The following is a 25,532-nucleotide window of genomic DNA, read 5'->3' on the forward strand; positions in this document are numbered from 1 at the left end:
TACTCTAGGATTGATGTGGAGGAGCCTGGGAAACACATAGTCCTTGCTTTAGATTTTAGATGTAGTTTCAGCCCCCCTGGTTTGTTTCTTGTTTGTCTGCTCTGTTGCTTTATTTATCTTTCCCTCTACTAACACCGCCCTGTGTAAGCACAATAATGTTCTATCTGTTCATCTTCAGGACTGGATTCTGTCTTACTGGATTCTTGCTCCTTCAAGTTAAATTTAGAATCAGTTTTTCAAGTTCAGGAAAAATGACTGTGGTGATGTTGATCAGAAGTGTATTGAATTTATAGATCATTTTGGAGGACAATTGACATTTTAACTACATTTAATGGAAGTGTTCAGATTCAGAAATAATATAGCATACTCGTCACTTAAAAATCTCTTAAATTCTTTTCAGTAAGCTTTATAATTTTTTCCATAAAAGTCTTGCATATTCCCTTTTCTCTAAGATGTACTTGTATAATATATATATTTGCACCTGAAAATCAAGTGAGCAAATTATAATTTTTGATTGTTATCAGTTTATTTAGCATCACTGCTAAATTCTTATTAATTATAATTACTTTCATGTGGGAGCTTTTGGTTTTACAATATAGAACGTGATATCACCTACAAATGAAGGCACTTTAATAAGGTTTATTTTCTTTTTAAGTTCTTACACCTTTCATTTCCTTGTTCTTTTTTACTGAGATGATAAGAACCTCCACTGAAATGTTGAGCAAGGATGGCGAAGTTCAAGTCTTTTTCCTGTTCACAAAGGGACTGCATATGCCTTCAACGTTAAGTAAGATGTTTACTTTACTATACTATAGTTCGTACATGTCTCTTATCAGGTTAAATCCTCTTGTTCTAATTTGCTGACTTTTTTACGTTAAATAAGCATATGTTAAATATATATGATGTTAAATTTTATTAAATTTGTCTGGAATCTTAAACTGCCTTATGTTTTTGTCTCCATTAATCTGTAACGTAACTCAACATTGGACTCCTAAAATCAGTATGCTTATATCTTATTTATAATTTTTACATGTATTTGTGAAAGAATTTGTTCTACATAATATTCTTTCCTTTTAATCTCTTTATATTATTTTAGTTATTAAATTATTAGTACTTCATGAAATGATTTGAAAGTGCTTTTTTATTATTTTTTAAATCCACTGGCAAAATTTCTGTAAATTTTAACAATCCATTCCATTAAGTAGAAATCTTCTATAAGGACTTCTGAACGTTCATGTTATAATTTTGGTAAAATATTTTAATTAATGTTCCTGAATCTTTAATTTTATAAGGTCACTATGATTTTTTATTTCTTCTTGAGGTTGTTTAATAAAATGTATTTCAAGGAATTTTCCCATTTCATTTCAACGTAACAATTTATTGCTATAAAGTTATTTTTTGTTGCAATTTTATTTTTTTCAATAAAACATCTGCATTTTTTTGATTTTATTTATTTTTTTTTTTATTAAGTCATTTGTACATAGATCATAAATACATTTATGCCATTATGGGTTGAGAGACGGAGGGGGAATCACACCTATGGAGCACATTGCAAGTACAAGTTGGACCTATCAGGTGTAGAACACAAATGTTTTAATGCTGTAATTGGGTAAATGAGATGAAAGCTATGTTGCTATAAAGTTATTAATAATAGCTTCTATTGATCTCTTCAGCATCCAGAATTCTATCTCTGTTTCATTCTTAATTTTCTTCCTTTGCAAGAAGCCATAAATAAATGTTAGACTAATCTCATTAAAGTTTGTCTAATCTCATTACAAATTTATCTATTAATCGTAAAAGTAGATTTTAGTTTCCTCCTTTTCCATTGTATATTAGATTATATTTGATTAATTTTTGACTTGCGTGAATCGCTATGCTTACCATTATTCCTAATGATACAAGTGTGTTACTATATTTTAACACTATTACCCTCATTCTGTCCTCAATGTCGTTGTCTAACACTGCAGTTCTTTCCTGTTCCACCATAGGGATTGGGCACTTAAATTATATAATGAAAATGTATTAAGATTTATGCATTTATTTGCTAATATGTTTGCCTAATATCTTTTCCTGTATATCATATTTTCATGCGGCTTCCTTTTGCTTGAAGTTTATGTTTTAGAAATCTCCACAATATATGTCATTGTAGGCCAGTTTATGCCACAGTAAGAAACATTCCCACATTATTTGGATTTCTACATAACAGAAGTTTATTCTTCATCTATGTAAAACAAAATGTGGATCCAGGCAACTCATCAGATCAGAAGTTTTGCCACGTGTTGGCTCAGCCCTTCAGACTAACTTCTGGCACCTGCATATCAACATATACTTCTATGAATACAGGTTTGTGAAACAGGGAGCTGACTTTTATGAACCAATATTCAAACATTTTGTGTTAATGTAAGTCATTAACATTTCTTTTGTCAATGACATACAGAACTTCAAGGGGATAAACAAGTACAAGCATCTCTTCCCATACCAGGGAGAAAATAAGATACTGGTGTTCAATCAAAGGCTCGTGTCAAATAGTGAGGGTTATTTTGTGACAAATTCTCTATTTGCTGTTTTAAGATCTTGTGTTTTGCTTCATAAAGAATTCTAAAATGAATTCTATTCTCTTTTGGCAGCCATCATTGTTACTGAGAAATCAAAAGTCATTCTTCTTGCTGTGGCTTATCGATCATCTATTTTTCACTTTAAGTTGCTTTTACATTGCCTTTTCTTTGGTCTACTTCGGGTTCAATATGATGTCTATAGATGCAGACGTCTTTTTATTATCCTGCTTGGGATTTATGAGGACTCCTCAATTTCCAAATTAGAATTTTTTAATAATACGAAAATAAACTGAGCCATTTCTTTCTTTGTATAATGCCACATCTCCATTTCCTAATTATTTGTAATATGTTTTTATGAAATTATATTTTATGCATTTAGACATATAAACTTAGTTCTTTCTATTTCTTTGTCTCTTTTTTAAAAATTCTATCTCTTGATTTTTCTGCTTACCATTCCATATGATTTCTTCTTCTTCTTTTTTTTTTTTTTGTAGAGACAGAGTCTCACTGTACCGCCCTCCGGTAGAGAGCCGTGGCATCACATGGCTCCCAGCAACCTCTAACTCTTGGGCTTACGCGATTCTCTTGCCTCAGCCTCCCGAGCAGCTGGGACTACAGGAGCCCACCACAACGCCCGGCTATTTTTTGTTGCAGTTTGGCCGGGGCTGGGTTTGAACCCGCCACCCTTGGCATATGGGGCCGGCGCCCTACTCACTGAGCCACAGGTGCCACCCTCCATATGATTTTTTCATATCTGTTTTCCAATTCATGAATTCTCTCTTTAGCTACATCTAACATTTTTTAAATTATGAGCATTTTAATTATAATTATTCTATTTTTCATGGTTGGTAATTATATGAGATTTTTGTTCAAAATTGCTTATTGTTTACTCATATTCAACAACCTCGTGTTTTTAAAACTTACATGTGGTAATTCTGGCGTTTAAAGCTTTCGCAAAGTTTATTTTTCTTATCTTTTGTTTTTCTGATTCTCATCCATGTCCCATTGTTTTGTTGTAAGTCATGTAATTTTTTTTGCTTCTAAGATATTCATTTTGCTTGAAACTTTACCTATAGAGTTGTTTTGTTTATTTGTTTGTTGTTTTTTGAGGCCTAGATTAAAGTTGTACTTCTCCAGAGATTTGACGGGGGTTGGATTATTTTCCCAATATCCTGTAAGTTTCACTTATTTTGAGACAAAAGTAAATTTAATTAACCATTTTAGATTTTTAAAATAAAACTGATATGTGGATATGTGGGTACAAACTTATTTTGGATAAGTTGTGGTTATAGATTCTCAAAGTAGAACTTTTCACTCAACCAGAGCTAAGCATGAGACAGAAAATACTTCTTATATCTACTTCTGAGACATTGGATTTATTTCCTGTTCATTATTACATTACAGATCTGACCCCCTGGAAGTCTTTGCTTTATGTGAATGGGGGCTTGTGTAGTTTTAATAGACTCTGGACTTTACATTCTGTTCTCTGCGTTTTTCATAGTCATCAAAATGAGTGTCCAGTGACTCAACAGTTTGCCAGATACTCAGAGGGAAAAGCCATTTTTATATTTTATTACCTCCTAGTGGTTCTCATTAAGTTATTTTACATTTCAAAAGTTATTTTCATGTTCATTTAATTACAGTGATGTCTTTTAAAACATACTTTGGAAATTTTACTTAGCTTTTTAATTGTTTCAGCCCAAAGGGCTGCTCCAGGGTATCTATCCCCTCACACTTCAAAAGGGAAGGTCTCCCTCAGGGTTGTTTATTTTTAATTGCTTGAGATAAATACTAGTTAATTTGCTAGCATTCTTCCCTTCTTTCATAATATGTGTACAAGACTATTAAACTCCTAAATTTGCTCCTGCATATATTGTCTTGAAAATGGTCTGTTCTGTTATGGAGTAGATTTGCTCTTGCTATTTCTAAGGTAGGGCCACTAAAAGTTGTTTAAGATTTTATTTTTGATTTTCAGAAGGGATCTTATTCTTGTGATTTGGTGATTTAAACTTTTCTTTTTTTTTTATTTTTTTTTTTTAACGGGCGCCAGGACCAACCATCACCAGCTGCCCAGATACCAAAAAATTATGCTTCCGAAATCTCTTGATGTCGATTCCGCACAAAGAGCAATTGAGTTGCCCCATGTGTGCCACTCACGACAGAAGCCCTTTGATTTAAACTTTTCTTTTGCCATTAAATTTAGATCAGAAATTACGACACAAACAAAATATGTTTGGAGAATTTATTGAGTTTTCTTTTGTTGTTGTTTTTGGCCTTGTAGATAAACATTATTTATAAAAAAAAAAAAAACAAACAAAAACCAACTGTGAATACACCATAAGAGTTTGTTCTTTGAACGTGCAAGGTTTACAATATGTATTAATTCAACATTACTGATCTTATCAAAATTCTTTGTTTCCTTATTTTTTTTCTACTTGATCTAACAAAAGATACAGGCTTTAAATAAAAATTTCTTCAACCTTTTGTATACATTTTCCATGTCTGTCCAAGGAGACTTAGAATAGAGACTTTCCAATCGATGACTTCTGTTTTTGTTCACTACGCATGTATGTGTCTGTGTGTGTCCATGCAACATTATTTGACCTTTAAATGTTTATTACTGGTATGGCTTATTAAGAAAGGAACTTTGGAGTATCTGACCTTGTAATTCTATAGGGGAGTCTTTTGGTGGAATAAACTTCTTGAGCTGTGTTCCCCTTCCCACAGGGGGTGTGGATTAACAGAATGTTAAATGTGAACAAGGAATTAGAATTGCTTCTCCATGCTCAGGGGTAATTATTAATCTATGTACTATTTTCCCTCAAAATTAATATTTAAAAAATGATTTTACTTTATTTTCATTTAAGTTGCTTCAATAAATTTTTATCATTCTTTACATTAATTTTTTATTTTATTTTTCCTTAGGTTTGTCTTATGTAATCAATACACCAGTGTTTTCAAGCACACACCCCCAAACTTTTCCCTTTAATAGTTAAATAACATAATGAATCATGTTTGTTGTCATTACTGATGTTTTCATTTTCTTTTCTTCTGTGTGTGTATGCTCCAATTTTATACTTATATATTTCACATTTGACTATAGTAAAGATGACTTCTATTTCTGCTTATTTCATGAATTTGTGAAATGGTTTACTTTTAGCCTTTAATAAATAGTTAAATAATATTAACTTTTAGTACTTAATAATATTATTTAACTACTTATCAAATGCTATTTAATTGCTTTTAAATATTGTTAATAATGATAATTATTATTATTGGATGATTGAAATTCCGCAACTAGTTGATGTCATTTTGCTCTAACAATGAAAATGAAAATCACGTTTCATGATTTTACTGTCTCTCTCTCTGTGTGTTCCTCTTCCCTCTGCTCCTCCTCACCCAATCATCGTTCCCTCTCTGCTTCCATTCATTTGCTGGCCAATTATTACCAGTGTTGTGAAAAATATAATCTTGCATTTCATATCCAGATTGTTTGTATTCAGTCATGATAGTTATAGTAACAAAACTGGGCACTTTTTTTTTGAAGGAATTCATGAAATCTTGTTTATACATATTATTTAGAACCACAACTGAGCTTCACTGGTTTTGAAAATGATGGTCTCCAACCTGATACTACGATTTTTCTATTACTGAGTTCCTAATGTTAATCGACCCACTGGAAGGAAGACAGCCTATGAAGAGACCTGGCATAACAATAACACCTTCCCACTGACATCACACCCTGAAGACTGATTTGAAGTCACAACTTAACGTCTTCTAAAGACGTACAAGCATGGATCTACTGCCTGTTGTTGTTCGGTATTACAGAGGAGCACTCTGAGGATAACCTGATGTTTTAAACCTTTTCTGTAAGAATTAGCTATGATTTTGGTGGGCTGAATTCTGGTATAGTATTTAATTTATGCCTATGATTTGGAAGAAAATGTTTCTTTTTTTTTTTTTTTTGTAGAGACAGAGTCTCGCTTTATGGCCCTTGGTAGAGTGCCATGGCCTCACACAGCTCACAGCAACCTCCATCTCCTGGGCTTAAGTGATTCTCTTGCCTCAGCCTCCCGAGTAGCTGGGACTACAGGCGCCCGCCACAACGCCCAGCTATTGGAAGAAAATGTTTCTAAAACATACCCACGTTTGTGGGTTATGTTACTATGCATCCTCACGACTTTTTTCAATTTTTTTAAGTTTTCTTCAATTATGAGTTTGATTATTGCTACGTTAGTTACTGTTTCTTCCTCAGAAGGGCTTAAAGCTGGTATGTTAGATATGAGTTTAGAGTACTGTCAATCATTTACCTTCTCGTTCATAGTTTTTTTTTTTGTCTTTTCATCCATATTCAGAAAGCATACCCTTTTACTATGCCACCTATGCAAGCATCACTAAATACTATAGTTTGCATTTAACTTCTTTTTGAACTTTATACCAACTAGTATATATTACATATATTGTCTGTATTATTTCCTTAGGTCAATATTATATTTTTTATCATTCATCCAAGCTAATTCATGTAGCTATACATTTACTTTCCTTTCTGTATACAAGTCCATCCCATGACCTTATCACAATTTAAATACCCAATCTAGCACTGACGAATATTTAGGTGGTTTTCAGTTTTATTGTTACATAAAGATACCTCTACAAATAATCGTATAGATGTATGTGCCCTGGTTCACGCACATGCACACCAGGGGTTTATCTCAGGGAAGTCTCCAGGTGGTTGAGCACGCACACATTCAACTTTTCAAGGTCATTTTTTTTTTCAATTTACAGTCTTCTCAAGAGTGTGTGAGAGTTTTTCTTTCTAAATTCTTAGGAAAAGATGATACTGTATGACATTTACAATGTTAACCTGTACTTCTAAAATAACACATAGGTATGGTTTTAATGTATATTTCCTTAATAACCAATGAGATTGAGCAGCTTTTTGTGTGTTTATGATCTAGTACTTCCTTCTGCTCTGACATGCCTCTGGCGTCCTTTTTCACATTTTGTGGGATTGCTTAGTTTTCCTTTAGTGAGAGCTATTCATGTGTTCTTGATATTTACTAGATAACATTTCTTAGCGTTCCCAGTCTGTGGCCTTTCTTTTTGCTCTCTTTTGTAAGACAAGTTGTTGATTTTAATGTAGTATAATGTGTATAATTTTCTTCATGGTTTGCTCTTTCCTGCTTGGTTTAAGAAAACTTTCCATACCAAATGTCAGAAAGACATTCTCTTATGTTTCCTTGTCTTTCTCACTTATATCCTCAATTTATAAAGAATTGATTTTATGTCATAAGGTAAGGTTATATTTTCTTTTCTTTTTTTTTTGAATTTATGAAAACAGATTGTCTCTAAACCACTTTATAGTTTATTAATTCCCTACTATTCTTCAATACCTTCTCTTTTATATACCAGAATTATCAACAAGCATGGTTCTGTGTGGGGCCCCCTGTTCTGTTCCAGTGGTAAATCTGTCTCTTGTGGCATTGATAATGTACTATTTTTTTTTTTTTTTTTGCAGTTTTGGCTAGGGTGGGCTTGAACTCACCACCCCCGGTATATGGGGCTGGCACCCTACTCCTAGAGCCACAGGTGCTGACCTTGATAATGTACTTTTTAATTACCATATAGTTATAGCACATTTTGAAATTTTATGGGACACATTAACCACCTGATTCACTTTCTTAAGAAGTGTATTAACTTATCAATATATATTTCAGAATTAGCCAGTCAAGTTTCATAAAAAAACAAATTTGATTTTTTAATTAAATTATAATTAATGTGTATTTCCTTATGAGGGTGACTTGTCATCTTTAAGACACCCTTAAATATGACATACTTCTCCACTTAATTAGATGCTCTTTAATGTAGTTAAATTATTTTATATGCATATCTTGTTAGATTTATTCTAATTACCTTTATACATATTTTGTTGAAATTATAAATATTGTTTTGTTAATTGAACGTGTTCTTTTTACAATATAAATTTGAAATACAAATTGGGTGTGTTGAATTTACATCTACCAACCACAATAAATTCTTACATTTTGTATTCATTTATCTGTAAATCTTTCTGGGTTTTGTCTGTAGTCAATAGCATCATCTGGGAATGACTGCAGTTTTGATTCTTTTATTCTTTCTTTCAATTCCTTTTACCTGTTATTTTTTCCTAATACTATTGTTCTGTTCTGGTAGGAGAAGTGATAAAAGGGTCTTCTTTGTCTTACTGATTTTAAAGGAAATCTATTTATATTTATTTCACATGTATGAAATTTGCTAAATTTGCTATACTTTTTTATAGATGCTGCTTTTCAGCTAAGACACGGCCAGTTTGCTAAGAGATGTTTTAATTGTTTGATCAATTTTGATAGCATCATCTCCTTTCATTATGCTTTAATTCCCCTGGATTTCTTTAAGCATATTAATATCTTATTCTAAATTCTATTTGGAATATTTCCAATATTTGTAGTATTTGTATCTTTTATTCTTCAGTTGTTTGTTTGCTTTTCTGTGGGTGTCTTTATTTTTTCTCTTTTGTGCACTGAAGTTTCAATTGAGAATTCATATTTCTTGAACTCTGTTTATGGAAAATTTTGGAGGGTCATGTTTAAAATGTGTTCTTCAGAGTATTGATTTTTATTATGTCAGGCATTTAGGGGCCTGTATTCTATTTGGAAATCACTTTAAACTAAATTTTCTTCATGGTATACCTTAGATTCTACAGGCAATGTGAATCTAGTCTCAGATCTACTTGAGTGAGTCTTGTGACTGGGAATGCTCAGAGAACAGTGCTTCTTTCACACGACCACCTTCTCACCCATCCCCCTGACCGCCTTCCTCACCCATCCCCCTGACCGCCTTCCTACCCACCCCCCTGATCACCTTCCTCACCCGTCTCCCAACCACCTTCCTTGCCCATCCCCTTGTGCCAGGATGACAAGGGCACAGCAGAGTAAGATGTTTGTTTCCTGATTCACCATCTGAGAACATCATTCGTTCATTGCACCATGTTTATTAAGGCAGGTGTCACTAATGTGAATTCCCACACAGCAAGGGGCCCTGTCTTTGTCTCCATTCTCCCCAAACTCTTGTTCCCTCACTCTCCCAAGTGAAAACCCTGATGCTGTGAATTCAGGGAGAAGCTGGTCGGGGCACCTTCCCCCATAGCAGAGAATTTTATGCTACTTTCCAGCTTCCAATTTGTGATTCTTCTATTGGCACAGTTTAGCTGTTTAATAGAAGACATAGATCCCATTCTGTTTAGCTTCCAGCAAGTTTAGCTGTTTAATACTGAGAGGGGGTTTTCTATATATCCAGTGTGGTGATGGTAGCAAGTAACAAGCCACCAGCTCTCTCTTCATCATGACACAATGTAGAGCCTGAATTTCTTAATCAGTTTCCACCTTTCCAAAAAAAAAAAAAAAATACACTTTTTCACCTGAAGAAGTGGCAAAAAAATGTTACAAGTCAATTCTTTTATGGGGGCATTAATTTCATTCAGGAGGGCAGAGCTCTCATCACTTAATCACCTTCCAAAAGTCCCCACAGTGGCCTCCTCACACTATCACACTGGGCATGAAGTTTTCATTTATGAACTTTTAGAGGACACCCACATTTACTCCAAAGCAGTAGATGGGTGCTTTTCATATTATAATGCCGAAGCGGTTTAATCTAAATTTCCTCTGAATTCGGACTTTGTGTCCTTTTGGGGATTTGGAGGTATTGTGAGCATTGTTCTTTTTTCTTTGTCTTCCCTCATATTCTGTCGGAAAGTTCATGTCAGAGGTTGATGGTCAGATGTTACTTTAAATCCAACTGTGTTTTTGGTTTTTGAGAAAAATCATATCTAGCCTCAAACGCATGATACTCACAGATTGCTTTTTTTTTCTTTTCTTTTTTTTTTTGTGCTATGACTCAAAAAATTTGCAAACAGAAATCTGGCAGGCTGTGCTTCACGTAGGAGGAAAGAGATTTATTATGTCTGTATTCTTCTCAGGAAGCTTTTTATCATTGCTTTTGGGCTAAGTTTTTGAAGTGAGATGTGAGACAAAAATGTATATTTCATCCATGTTATTTGGACCTAAATCCTTTATTGTATTAGTCAGAGGAGGCTAAACTGAGAAAATAATAATCAGCCCAAATATTCAATGAGTCAACAAAACAGAATTTTAGTTCTCACCCACCTAAAAGGCCCCTAATAAGTCAGGCCAGTGAAAAAGGGGGATGAATTGGGGTAGGGGTAGAGGGACTTCATGGCACAGAATTGTTCAGGGGTTCAGGGAATGCCAATTTTTTCATTGTCAACATGCAGCTTTCCAGGTCACCCCAGGTTTGTGTTCCCATCAGTTAGAGGGAAAACAAACATAGCAGGGTATGTGTGAAGAGCTTTTATAGGCCAAGCCTGGAAGTGGCCAATGCCACTTCTGTCCTGCTCTAGAACTCTCACAGGGCCAATGCTGACCCGATGCCACTTCTGTCCTGCTCTAGAGCTCAGTCACAGGGCCAACGGTGACCCCAGACCAGGCTGGACAATGCAGTCTGAGCAGTGGGTTCAGGGAGAAGACAAAAACTGATTTTAACAAACAACTTGAAATACATACCACCTTGCATAATTTATAAAATTCTCTGAAGACACAGGACCCTTAGAGTTATACAACTTGTCTCCTAAAGAATTCCCAAATCACCAGATTCATCTGTTTCCTGTATGGCTGTGCAGAGCAGCTCAGGAGAAGCTCCAGCAAAGGCTGCATTCTCAAGTGAATCACATGGAGCTTCAAAGTGCTTCTGACATCCACAGAGAAAAACAGAAGGATCTGCAAAACCAATATGCTCACGGAGATGAAACAGCATGAACAAAGTCAGCATTTGTGAACCTCAGCTAATTACTGATACCCCTTCCCCCACCCTGTCATATCAATGTATACTGGCTGCTTGTACTAAATGCAGAAAACACTCTCAACATCTGTTCTAGGCTACAGAACACTTATTAGTTTAGACTATGTCAAAATATAATTTGTTGCAGAAAAAATTTTAATATGCATCAAGGTAATATGCCTTATTATAGTATTTAAAAACTTAGAGATTTTCCTCATTAATTGTCCTCATATCAAAATTGAGTACATAGGATTCATGCTTCTCCATTCTTGTGATGCTTTACTACAATTAAGGTAATGGGAGGGAAGCAGAAAGAGGGATGGAGGGAGGGGGGTGGGGTCTTATGTGTGTCACACTTTATGGGGGCAAGACATGATTGCAAGAGGGACTTTACCTAACAATTGCAATCAGTGTAACTGGCTTATTGTACCCTCAATGAATCCCCAACAATAAAAAAAAAAAAAAAAACTTAGAGATTTTATCCAAATTGCTAATCCTAACCTGAAAACAGTTGGGCACTGGGATTACATGTTTTTTTGTTTTTTTTACAATAGTTATCAAACTGATTTTAAGTTTTGGTAAACTGAATGTCTTGACCTCAAAACAGTAAGAATAAAGTAGTGAATCTTAAGCATGGAACACGCCCAGAGTGTCCTACATAGAACTTGGTTATCTTTCATTTTACTTTTAAAATCCATAGCTTTTTTAATTCCCCTGGCATTTTTTTTTTTTTTATTTGTGTTTGTTTTTTCCGCTGAAGTTGAAATTTTCTGTGTGGCAGCAAGCAGGCAGGATGCTGAGACTTCATTATATTCACTATTAAACAAAAGCTCTTATTTTAGACAATATGTGAACGGACTATTTTGAGTGCAGCATCATTTCCCGGGATTATCTGTGTGATTGTTTTCTCTATTCACTGGGATCCTCATTTGTTGGTTCTTCACTTCACTCCAGTGTCAGCCGTCCTCACAGCTCACACCTGCGCAGATTCTGGTTACCCACATCTTCCCTTCATAACATGCAGCCTTCCCATCCTTCAGACTTTACCGTCTTTTGAAAGTCTTTTGAGTTTATACAGTTTATTGAAGATTCCTTTTTACATTTACATGGAAGCAGGCTGGTATGATGAAAGTAGCCCCAGAGTAAGAATTGGGATTTTAAGATTCCATTTCTTCCTCAAACTCTACGTTCTAATTTCCAGTGCTATCCAAATCCACTTTTTTATATCCAAAAGAAGAAGGAATTTCAGTGATTCAACACTAGCTTATCACCTGTAGAATTCTATGTGTGCTTAGATGCATGTATTTCTCCAACAAGCAGAATTTTATTGTCAGGCACTGTGCTAGGTTAGGAGGAATAATAACATACATTAAGCCATTTCATGGATTAACTCAGTTAATCCTCACACCGCCCCCACTGTAGCTGAAGAAACTGACGCAGACAAAGCCTAATGATTCAGCCAAGCTTTCATGGCAGTAAGTGGCTGAGATTTAAAGCCAGGCCAGCTGCAGAGCCCACTGGTTCTTGCAGCCACTGTGTTATATGCCTGGGAAATGATGGCAAATCAGAGAAGTTTCCTTTTTCAAAGAGCTCACAGGCCACAGAAAGAGGAAGATGTGTCAAAAAACAGCACTGTGATATGTCAACTAATACTTCTAACTTATTCAGAGCTTCCACTGTATTCATAAGTTACCCTGTGATTTTTTTCTTTTTTTATTAATATTAAATCATAGCGGTGTACATTAAGGCGATCATGGGGCACCACACACGGTTTTATAAACAGTTTGACACATTTTCATCACACTGGTTAAAATGGCCTTCCTGGAATTTTCTTAGTTATTGTATTAAGACATTTATATTCTACATTTACTAAGTTTCACATGTACCCTTGTAAGATGCACCGCAGGTGTAATCCCACCAATCACTCTCCCTCTGCCCATCCTTCCCCCTCCCTCCCCCCTCTCCCCCCTCCCCATAGTCTTAGGTTATATCTGGGTTACAGCTTTCATATGAAAGCCATAAATTAGTTTCATAGTAGGGCTGAATACATTGGATACTTTTCTTCCATTCTTGAGATACTTTACTAAGAAGAGTATGTTCCAGCTCCATCCATGTAAATATGAAAGAGGTGAAACTTTTTCGTTTCTTGTCTTTTTTTTTTTTTTTTTTTAAATTGAGTCTCAAGCTGTCACCCTAGGTAGAGTGCCGTGGTATCACAGCTCATGGCAACCTCAAACTCTTAGGCTTACATGATTCTCTTGCCTCAGCCTCGCAAGTAGCTGGGACTATAGGCACCCACCACAGTGCCTGGCTATTTTTCTTGTTGCAGTTGTTTAGCTGGCCTGGGCCGGGTTCCATCCTGCCACCCTCAGTGCATGTGGCTGGTGTAACCACTGTGCTATGGGGGCCGAGCCTAGAACGTGAATCTTGATTAGTTCACCATTGCAAATGCACATATATAAATGTGTATGTGTGTAAATATATACATGCATATGAACACATAATAAATGTGTGTAATATGCACCACAGGTGTGATCCCACCGATTCCCCTCCCAGGGGTATTTGCGAAACTTGGTAAATGTAGAATGTAAATGTTTTGGCACAGTAACTGAGATAACGCCGGAAAGGCTATGTTAACCACTGTGATAAAAATGTGTCAAATGGTTTATGAAGTGAGTGTATGATGCCCCATAATCATATCATTGTATACAGTTATGATTTAATAAAAAAATTAAAAAAAAAAATAAATAAATGTGTGTAGTAGAACCTCTGTAAGTTGACCACTCAAGGGACCATAAGAAACTGATAAACATATGGAGGTCGTCAACGTAAGGAACTAGCCCTTCTACTGATACGTACATGTGGTGCATGCCTGGTCTGCAAAAATTAGGTCAACTTAAGGATGTGGCCAATGTAGAGAGGCTGTCAACGATGGAGGTTCTACTATATATTATATATATCTGTATGCATATGTTTGTTTATATTAATATATGTATGCATATATATATATATAGAGAGAGAGAGAGTTGTTGTTTTTTCTTTCCTCACTTTACTTTGGCATGGAGTCATTTTCAACCCAGAACATTTTACTCTGCTAGAAATTACTTTCTTACTGCTATCTAATGGTCACAATATATTACACCTATTACTTTAGATGCTGTTTTTTGAAGCGATGAATGCCAACCTGGAAAGAATGACAAATCAAACAAACAGACCCTCATCTAGCAAAATGTTTTACTCATGTATTACAGTAAGGAAGCTGTTTCACCTTTCACTTTTCAGAAAAGGAAGAATAAAAAAGTATGCAGAGTATGCATATTTCATCACTTCTAATGCATTTTAGATGTTCATGAACAAAAGGGAAAATATCATTCGTAGGCAAGTGTTACTCAAACTCCTCTCGAGACTTAGATATATATGTTGGAGAATGCATGGAAGTTATTGGGAACCTGATACATAAAGCAAAGACAGTCTTGGCATTCTCATTCATGGAAACTTATATCTTACATTTAAAATGAAGGACCAATTATCTCTCCCTCAATAGAACAAAAATCCCAAGTATTCCTTAACTTTGAATGCTCCGTGAACAGTTTTATTTCAGCTGAAGAACTATATAAACCATAGGCTTAAATCTGAATGTTTTATACCATCAAAGTCCCAAGGTGAAAATACAAAGTTTCAATCTTAGCTTTTTATGGTTGTGTCGGGGAGGAATGTTTTGTTTAAAAATGGTTTGTTGTGTGATTATACATATGTTTCTGATATTCAACACCTTCAGGAGTTTTCCTTCAAATTTCCTAGCTCCTCACCCCTCTTTCATCTGGAATTATTCTCAGTATTATTGCTCTCATTCTTTTCCTTACCCTTGCTATGGCAACACAGAAATCTTCCATTTACTCTCCATGGAGGCAGGAAATAAAAGTGTTCAAATTCATTTGGTTAATATTCAGATGTATCTCTGAATAGCTCTATCGTCTCACAACGAAGTTATTCTGATTTGATTCTGAAGCACTGGAACTGAGTACGCCCAAGACAATCTGTTAATCTGGTCCGGCCTTCTCTGCAGGGCTCACTCCTCCCCTCTCTTTCATTTTTTGGTCCCGGCCCTCTACCATAGCAGCTGCCTGAACAAACAATGCCCTGTCCCCTGACTCCCCTGAGGCTAAGAAAATGATGCTACTTCTGTCTGGAAGACTCTTCTTTCCACCCTTCCCTCCCTTTTTGCATCTGTCAATTTTAATTTCATTTTTCAAACTCCATCAGGGTCAAGGCCTCTTAGAATCTTTCCGTGGAAGGTCAAGGCGGTATTTGCGTCGTTGCTGATAGCCTTGCAGAGCACCTTAGGACTGGATGATAAAGTGCTTGCCGCCCTTTATTATAACCGTATGCTTCTTTTGTCTTGCTCTTATCTTAGATAATGAACTTGTCAAAAAATAGTATTCCAGGTCCGCTAGGTGAGCAATAAGTAAAAAACTAAATAAATGAATATATAAATGTAGATGTACTGAAGTGTCTCATCTTTACTCTGAAGATAGTAAATGAAATAACTTTATTTAGAAGATAGCTATATGCATTTTGATGCCCTGAGTTGCTCCAAGTAAGTGTTAATTATATTAAAAAGAAACAAAGTACAGCAGAGCAGCTAACATTCTAAGCTGATGTGAGCAATAAAGCTGATGGAACGTAAATGGAGGGGCCTGAAGTGAGTCCAGGAATTCAAGCTCAGATCACTATGAGCTCAAATAGCACTCCGTTTTCTTCTCATGATATTGCCTTTGCCCCATTCAAACTTTGCCTAGCAGGATTTCCCATGTTTTGAATATGAGGCCACTTGTCTCTAATGTCTGCCTGTCCGAGGTTGGACGTGTCTGCCTAATTCGCCCAGGGTTTTTGTTGAAAACTTTGTGAACAGCCTAAGGAAACTGCTCATGTTTCTAGAAGCCGCCTCCTCCTAGCTCTAACCAGGGGCTTCTCATTTCAGGCTTCCGTAGACTGGGACTAAGTTATACTACTTAGTGGAACATTCTATTCCACATGTTTGGAGCCAGTTGGATTGGGGGATAAAGCATATATTTGCATAAATGAATATCACCACATGCAGAATAACGCACAAAATGTACCTGTGGTTTACTGGATAAAATCTTAGTTCATGGCAAAGCCAAAAATGGCATTAGTCTTTATTTGATCATAGGAAGAATAAATTATATTTTAATGAAACTGTATGTGCAAAATAATTGCTGATACCAAACATATGAATCTATCATGAGTGAAAATTGAAATAATGTCTAATACCCTTTTCATTGTCATCTATTTGAATATATATATTTATTTCCAGTTAATTAATAGCTTGTTTTTTATCCATGTCTTTTGGGTTCTTGAAAAATCAGGGAAGTTATTAAATGTTTTAATCTTTCTACATTTCAATTTTCTTATCTGTTAAAAAATGGAATTAGTGCTCATTCTCTTTTGGTGGAAGCTCTATACAAACGTCAAGTGATCTTTATTAAATCCACCTGAAAGTTTTGGTACAAAAAAAAAATGGTATCAGAAGTAAACTAGCCAACATACCATCTACTAATTTTCTGGAAGAAAAATAATTTAATTGTGAAGCAATTCTAATGCCTCTTCTCTAGTAGAATGACCCTCCTGGCTGACTCTAATCTCTTTCATGATTTCTTCATTCCACAGGCATTTTGGGGGATGCCTCTCTATGGACCAGGGACTGTTCTAAGTGACAGGAACATACCAGTATGCAAAGAATAGGAAAACCCCTACAGCATGAAGTTTACATTGTAGGGTAATTTGAGCTTATATTCATATGAATGTATTTATAAATATCAATATTTAAACATTGATAACAACCACAAGTTTATAAATAAATAATATATTATTGCCTTGAATTTTAAAAAGTAGAAATCAGGACTCAGAGAGGTTACGTTGCTGTTCTAAATCTCAAAGCCTAAATCTAAATCTCATGGAAGTAAATGATGTGTTAATAATTATAGTCAAGTAATTATTTTTGTTTGGACAAATGTCATCTTCAAGGTGCACATCTCCAAAACAGCAATTTCTACCTGGACAAAAGCATACAAATAGCGGAGAACAAAAGCCCCTGTCAAAAGGGAATCCCCCATTTTATTGACAATATTCATACAGGGCCTGGTCCTTCAGGGTTTGCTAATTTCCTAATACCTGAGATTCTTCTTCCCTGTACATGGCTTCATTAGTCTACAGGACTTCCTCAACCTTCCGGATGCCAGACTAGCTTCCAATGAGTCACCTTCCTGGATTTTCCAAATTCTGGTCTTGCTTTCTCCAACGAGACCTTCCCTTGTTCCTGTTTTTCCCAGTTGCACTGAATCTGTGGACTTGCTGGAACATGTTCATTCTCCCAATCTGTCATTACCAATAAAAATTATGGGCCTAGGACCCACGAGGCTGCTACTAAGGATGGAATATGAATTCAAATAAAACAGAGAATCCATTCAACATTAATCTGCTAGCTCCCTCTGGCTTAGCTAATCAACTGTTCCATTTTATTTTCTCTTGTTCTTTATGTGGATGTTGAGTGTGTTAATCTCTCAAGTTCTGGTTATGATAATTTTCATGATCTATTTTTTATCATTTTATTTTGTTTTTCAATTTGACAAGAGATACATATGTGCACATATTAACAAAAAGGAAAATACAGATGAATATAAGAATAACAATCACCTACAATCCTCTTACTCAGAAATAATCCTTTATATTAATGCTTATGAATTTCTATCTATAGTAAGGCTTTCTGTAAATAATTCTCAATCAACAATCCAGCTCAACCTACATAAATTAAGTCGATTTTATCAATCATCTTATCAAACTACTATTTCATTAAATTGAACAGAAATCCACATTAAAGTGGTTTAAATATTAAGTACGAGGTAAACATGACGTCATTGGCTGTAAGTCTTTATTTTCTCTATATAATGAATGTGGCCGATGCATTAGGCAAATAATAAAACATTAAACATTTCAAACTTGCAGGGAACCTCAATTTATTTCTTGAATTGACTTAACCGAATCTATAAAGCTTATGAAAATTTATTACATTTCATCTTGAACCCCATTTGGGAAAAGGGACAAAGGTGCTCTTCAAATTATAACTCACAAAGCTCCTACAATTCCATATGTACAATCAATATTGATTAATAACGATGTAAGGAAAGGCAGCCTTGAACCTGGCATGATGCTGTCATCAGGGAATCTGAGGTTATCAGGGAATGTGCAGTTCCATGCTGGTAACATAGACCACCGTGCTCAATTCTGGGCTCTGACAAACTAAAGTTTGTTATGTAGGCTTTGGCTAATTTCCTTTGGAAAATCAGTTCAATAAAGTCCAGAGGTAGCTCTCATGTTTTGACTTTTAAAGGGATAAATTCACAAAATTAACACTTTGTAAACCTTATCACATCCAGGAATACATAGAGCCATATTCATACTCACACACCTTCACACCTTACATACCAAGTGGCATCAGAATTGAACACAATTAGGATTAAACATAATCAGTATTAAACACAGTTCTAAATATTTCTTTAGAAATATTTAGAAAATGGTGAGCTATCAAAGGTATGATTTAGGGAGGGGCAGAAGACAACCTGATTCTTTAAAATCATTTTAAAATCCTGTTAGTTTTTTTTCTTTAATGTGAGAGAGGTAAATATTGTTTCTGCACACTGACTTATGACTGTAATTTATCTACCTGAAATTTGTTAGCAAAATGTAGTCTGTTTTCTGGTTTAGAAAGCACCTTCCTACCTTATTTTTCCCTTTCGCTCTCATTTTTCTTTCCTCTTTTCCCTCTTAGGTTAAAATGATTAACAAACTCTTCTTTCCCAGCTATTCTAGGGTGTATAATACCCTGAAAACGCAGCAAAGCCATCTTCTTCACCTGATGGGCTGTGTCTGGGCTCTCCCTCAGACTTTGGCTCCTGTCTTGTATTGGAAGACAATTTTTCATGGGTTCTTGAATTTCTACAGATCTTCCAAGCAGAGACACTGACTGCTTTTGTTCTAGACTATCTTTTCACAGTCTTAGGATACAGAAGTCCTTCTCCCTCCGGAGCAAAGGGCAGGTTTGTTTACAGTTCAGTATAATAAAGAGAATTTCTCCCTCTGTGGCAAAGAGTAGGTTTATGTGCTTTCATTATATATAATTTGAGTTTCTTAAGCGCCAAGACATTCAGCTACAGGTGTCTGCGGGGGTCACTTATCATGTCACCCTGTAATAATTGGGCCTTGAGAAATGGATGCAAAAACATGACAATATTCTGACTGGTGCTCTTCCCATGAGTAACCAGCTGTCCTTTGCCGGCATTCAGGAAACTATGGCAGCGCCTTCGCCGTCCTCTCGCTTCTGTCCTTTTGCTGTGTGGGTGGACTCTCCTCTCTACCCAGGCCCTTTGATGATAACTAATTTGGTTCGTGTGTTTTTCTATTTTACTCCCCACATGGCTACCTCCTTAAATTGACTTTCTCAGTCTAAGATCCTTACATGTCTAGGAAAAAAGAGAATGCGATTAAATATTAAATGACAATGAATGAAAGTAGGAGAGATGTGAAGGCAAATGGGAATTCAAGAGAAATTGTAGATTATATATGGAGTTGGGCCCATGCTAATCCATACAGCAGCTGTGTTTTGAATGTCATTCCTATCAGAGACATCATGGGAAAGACCTGTCGAGTCCGTGGGTTTGACCGTGGGCTACACTGCGAGCTGGGTGCTTTGCTTATTTGACAGGTTTTATTCTTAATGTTCACTGCTAAAAATATTCCTTCCTCAATAGTTCTTTCTTCCCAATCTTTTCCTTCCCAGCTCTCGAAAACTCCAACAATCAAATTCGTGCACACATATTCACGTAACATGGTTAGTGATAAAATGATGGAGAATTTTCCTGGTTACCTCTTATTTCAGAGAGTTCCAGAGGGAGGAGCATTAAGTAGCCTCTGCAGCAAGAATCCTGAGCTTCACTTGGAACTTGTTAAAATGCAGATTTCCAGACCATGAACCCAAAGAATTCTAACTGAGTATGTGTGATGTGGGTGCCCGGGAATTTCCCATTTTTAATGAGCATCTTGGGTGATTCTGCTGAATACTCCATGAGAAATTCTGCTCCCCAAACTGACCCCTAATGTGGAACCATGCACATTTGCTCAGTCTAATAGAGACAGTTCAACCTCAAGTATAGATGAATCACTGACAAAAGTTAGTTGATGACAGTGATTTGCTCTGGCAGACAGCCTAACTGCTAGGAGTGCTTTGAAAGTTACTTTTTTGGCCCATGAGACTGAAAGACTCATCTTAATAGGAAACAACTACTAATTAGTTTTAGCATTTCTGGATATATTTGGAATGATTTCTTCTGATCTATGGTATAATCCTATGAACACAGTATTAGCAAGGGCCATATATAGAAAGATGTATACATGGAATTTTTCAAATGAAAGTGGTAACTTGTAAATACTTTTGGTAAAATACTATTATCCCAAAGGTATTTTATTTGAAGAAGTTAAACAGTGTGAAACTTTTTCAGAGAAAAATTAAGAAAATATTTTCAAAAAATAAAGAGACTATAGCAGGCATTATGTTGAGATCCTAAGACACACATGGGGAGCTATTGGAGAATATGTCAGGGGGCGTTTAGAGAAAGTGGGTGACATAACGACGTTGGTGGCTCTGCAAAGTCACTTCTTAATAAGGATGCTCGTGGGGAAATTTTCTCTTCCTGTCCTCAAAATTTTCTGAACTAAATAGAATTAAATCACCCAAGTAATAGAAGCATCACTGTATAGCTCTTATCTTTAAGTATAAACCATCACATTTCATTTCTACAAGGTTTGACTGGGAGTTAAACACTAAAATTTGGTCCACGTGCACCGCAGAGAAAGCCCAGGAGGGAAAACCAGCTCGTGTCTATAGTACGTCATGGACAAAGACACCACAGTTTAGAATGGCATGGACCAGGGTGATAGTGGAAACATTTAAATCTGCACATGAAACTGAGTTATTGTGGAACTACTTGGGACAACTGTTGCTACCTAAAACAATCTGACCAATATTTTTGCATGGACACATTTTCACTGTTGTTCAGTGATGACCACTTCCTAAAAAAAGCAACACAAATGCCAAGCAGAATTTGTCAAGGGGCTCTGTCATATCTTAGAAAGTGATGAGACTTACAGTTGACGACGACTTTCACTTTTTTCACATCTGGGAAGGACACATCATTTTCCGCACTGCATTCGTACTCCCCAGCTTGGTCCCTTGTAATTCCATAAATGTCCAAATATTGTCCATTTTCAAATGGTTTTGCTACAAAAAGAAAGACAGCACATTTAATTGTAGCCGCCGGAGGCTTCATTCAAGTAAAACAACAATTGCATGAGTTCGTACAAGATATTGCTGACAAAACAATTCCAAATGAAACTGGGGAATTATTAAATCCTTTGTTCTTCTATGTTCAGAGAAAAACTCAGAAAAAAAAGCAATAGCACAGCAAGGGATGCTAAAACAACTTTTTCCCCCAGAACAGGATATACATGTGTTCTTTTTAATTGATTGTGGTCTTCTAACCTCTTCACACATCAAATAGAGCTCTGCACATTTCTGTAATTGAGTTCAACAACCTCTGAACAGTGTAGATGAAATTCGCTAATATGACTTGGTACATATTGACTTTTATACAGTGTGAGCCAGCAACTTGACACTTCACCTAACTAAATGTTATTTTTCCTTGGGGGAAATTTCCTACCCATATTCAAGGTTTCAAGCCCAATGGCTTTATAACCGTATACAGACATAGTCAACTATTGCCGTATTTCAATTCTAAAATTATTAATTGTGCTGAGAAAAGAAAAAAAATTATGCCAAGAAAGATACGCTGTATACACTACATATAACTCACCCAATGGAATATCAGAGAAAAACTTATGACTTGCAAACTAAGAGTTTAGTGGTCATTAAAGTAATTTCTCTTTACTATTCAGTATAGCAAGGAAAACATTCTATTTGACCAAAGATAGTAGCAGATTAAAAACATAAAGATATGATCGCAGATGAAAGAGTATCGTCAAGTCAATCAATTTTGTATAAAGGACTTCTTTCTTTGATAATGGAATTTTTATTTATTTGTAAGCAGAGAATCATTGAGCAGGACAGATTCTAATTATCAGCAGTATGGCAAAGAAAGAATGGTCCTCTGTGAAATTCAAGAGAAAATCCCCCATTACCTTCTGCACAAGCCTTGAAAAAATCATATTTCAATGCGTACCAAAGAGAGCTGGGAAATGAAGCCCCACTTCCATTAAATGGTGTGTTTCCAAAAGTCAACATTATTTCTGTCTTTCTTTTACTCCCTTGCCAAAACTATTGTAATGATATAGAAGTTAGAAAACTCGTGATAAGATTAAATTTTAATGACTCAAAACAAAATAAATTTCGTTGCCTCCACATCTAAAATCCATGTCAATGATTTCCCCCCCATGGGCGTCTTTGCCTGAGCCTAGTTCATCCTAGTTCCCTATCTGACTTCAATACACTAATGCAACATTTATTTTCTAATGTTTTTCTCTTTTTCTCTTAGTTTTACCCTTATAATGAAGATATTATAGGCTTAAATGTGCTTGTAAAAACTACTACAATAGAAAAGAGACAGGATCTTTGTTCACGTTCAAGTTTTTTTTTTTTTTTTTTTTTTGCAGTTTTTGGCCAGGGCCAGGTTTGAACCTGCCACTCCCGGTATATGGGGCCCGCACCCTACTCCTAGAGACAGGCACCACCCTCATGTTCAAGAATTTTTTAAACATAAGTTATAAAGACAGTTATAAATATAACATAAAGTATAGGGAACACTTACGTAGCAGATCAGAATTAAATGCCTTAGCTGGGCCGTACAAAATGAAGACAAGCACAGGTGAAAATACAGACCATGCATCTTACAAGGGTACATGTGAAACTTAGTAAACGTAGAATATAAATGTCTTAATACAATAACTAAGAAAATGCCAGGAAGGCCAGTGTGATAAAAATGTGTCAAATGGTCTATAAAACCAGTGTATGGTGCCCCATGATCACATTAATGTACATAGCTATGATTTAATAAAAAAAAAAAAGAAAAAGAAAAAGAAAATATAGACCATGATGAAACCTTGTAAGAAGTTCTGATGGTCTAGCTTATTTTCAGTAACAAAATGTTACTGAACATTTTTACTTTTGTGTACTGACACAGTTGAAGAAAAGGTACCTCTGAAATTCATGCCTTTGATAACAAGCATACATTTTAACCCATTCAAATATCCACCACTATTATTTCATCCTTGAGTAAATTGTTAAGTATAATGGGTTATGTGCTATTGTTTTCTCAGTTTAAACATTATGTAAACATAAACAATAGTTTTAAAATTATTAAATGATGGAAATGAACATATTAGAGTTCTATGTCTGCCAAATAATGAAAAAGCATAATGAAAAGAAAGAGAAGGCTTGAAATATAACTGAGAAATGAGCATTTCATTTTTTTTCTAAAGGGCTGAATGGCAGACTCGAAAATATGGAAAGCAACCACCAGAAACTGACCTAATTTAAAAGCATCAGGACCTTCTGTCAAATAACTCCAGAGAGCGCCCTTTCCATCAGTTGTATATTTGTCCTTGGCGTTCACTGCACAATCTGAGAAGCCGTCATAAGGGCTTCCTCTCCAATCCCCCCATAAAACAAGGTCCACATTAACAACTACCACAATTACCAGTAAATGGTTTCATATGGCATGACTCAGCTGTGAGGGGATTATGGTGGCATCACTGCCAGTGGCCCTAGTATGCAGATACTCGAGATAAAGTGTTAAGTGTAGGGTCAATATCTGACCTTTTTCCCCACTGGATTTGTGGTACTTTAAAGCCCCTTCTTGTTTCTGGTCACCAGGCACCAGCCCTCCCAACCGTGTGCTCTAAGCACACCATTGTTTGTACACACACACGACTCTGTTTCCAGCCCTGTCCCATCCTTGCTCTGTTCTCAGCCTGATCGTCAATGCAGACTTCAGTTCCACACCTGAAATTTAGAATTGCTTTCCCCGGTAGGTATCTGATTCCCTGAGTTGTCCAATCGGCTGCCTCTTTGGTCTTTGTTATCCTCTGTTTTCTGTAGTAGTTTTCCTTAGTTTTGTTCAAGGAAACCAAGCCTGTCTTTAGGTACTCGTTGGCTTAGACATCTTCCTCAGCACCCTGCTCTCAGGGGGAGGAGCTGGGCACCGTACACGAGGCAAACTCGAACGTTTCAGTTTATACCTGCCACACAACTCAGGGCATCTCCCGAGGTGGGGGACAAAGACCCAGTCTGTAGGAATACAGTAAAGACCTGAACCCCGTAAACCACAGCAGAATTTGCAAGGTTCACGAGGGACAGTACCATATCTTGTGGTGCTCATAATAAATCTCAACATCGTCACATCTCCCAGGGCAGCCTCTCCTGGGGGCGGGTTTCACCACCCCCCAGTGCAAAGCCCCTTTCTCTTTCACTCATCATTGTATCCTTAGCTCCGGAGTTAGTTTGTGAAATGCCATATTCTTTATAAATATTTATTGAACAAATAAAGAAGTATATTGATTAATTAATTCCTGCAAAAACTGAGAACAGAGGATCTACAGTAAATCTCTATACAATTTGAAACAGAAGTTGCTACTTTTCTTTCAGAGTCACGGAAAAGAAAAAGAACTTTTTTAAAAGAGTTGCCCCCCCCCCAAAAAAAAATGTTGCCGTCCTTGCTGACGTCTTGAAGTGACAGGTGGTGGCAGGAGGTGGGACAAGCTCTATACTGCTACTGCAGATGCATTGGAAGATTAGAAGGACTAGCAAACTCATTAAATACAAATTTGAGGGGAAATGATAAGTAGTGCCTATATCTGAACAAAAATTTTCCTCTGTGCATTGCCTCCTCCAAGCCTACATTGACTGTTCTCAAAAATAGAGAACTGAAGAAATTCCACCGGCTTTCAGTGTTATCACTATTATCACCACCTGCAAAGAAGAAGCTGGGAAAATAGCTGTGGTCGGTAGCTAGGGCATCCTGG

The 25,532-nt window shown here is 36.1% G+C and overlaps 1 protein-coding gene and 1 non-coding gene across 2 annotated transcripts in view; both read right to left on the minus strand.

The window, feature by feature from the left end:
* Positions 1–25,532, minus strand: part of NEGR1 (neuronal growth regulator 1) — an 837,414-nt gene that overhangs the window by 269,185 nt on the left and 542,697 nt on the right. Inside the window, exon 4 of the mRNA XM_053592246.1 lies at positions 21,646–21,777. Within this exon, the coding sequence (XP_053448221.1) occupies positions 21,646–21,777 (132 nt within the window). The remainder of the gene's footprint in view (positions 1–21,645; positions 21,778–25,532) is intronic.
* LOC128587049 (U11 spliceosomal RNA) lies at positions 4,595–4,728 on the minus strand. The gene has a single exon (XR_008380480.1). It is a non-coding gene; the product is annotated as a U11 spliceosomal RNA (small nuclear RNA).

Source organism: Nycticebus coucang, chromosome 5, assembly GCF_027406575.1.
Source record: "Nycticebus coucang isolate mNycCou1 chromosome 5, mNycCou1.pri, whole genome shotgun sequence".
NCBI lineage: Eukaryota > Metazoa > Chordata > Mammalia > Primates > Lorisidae > Nycticebus > Nycticebus coucang.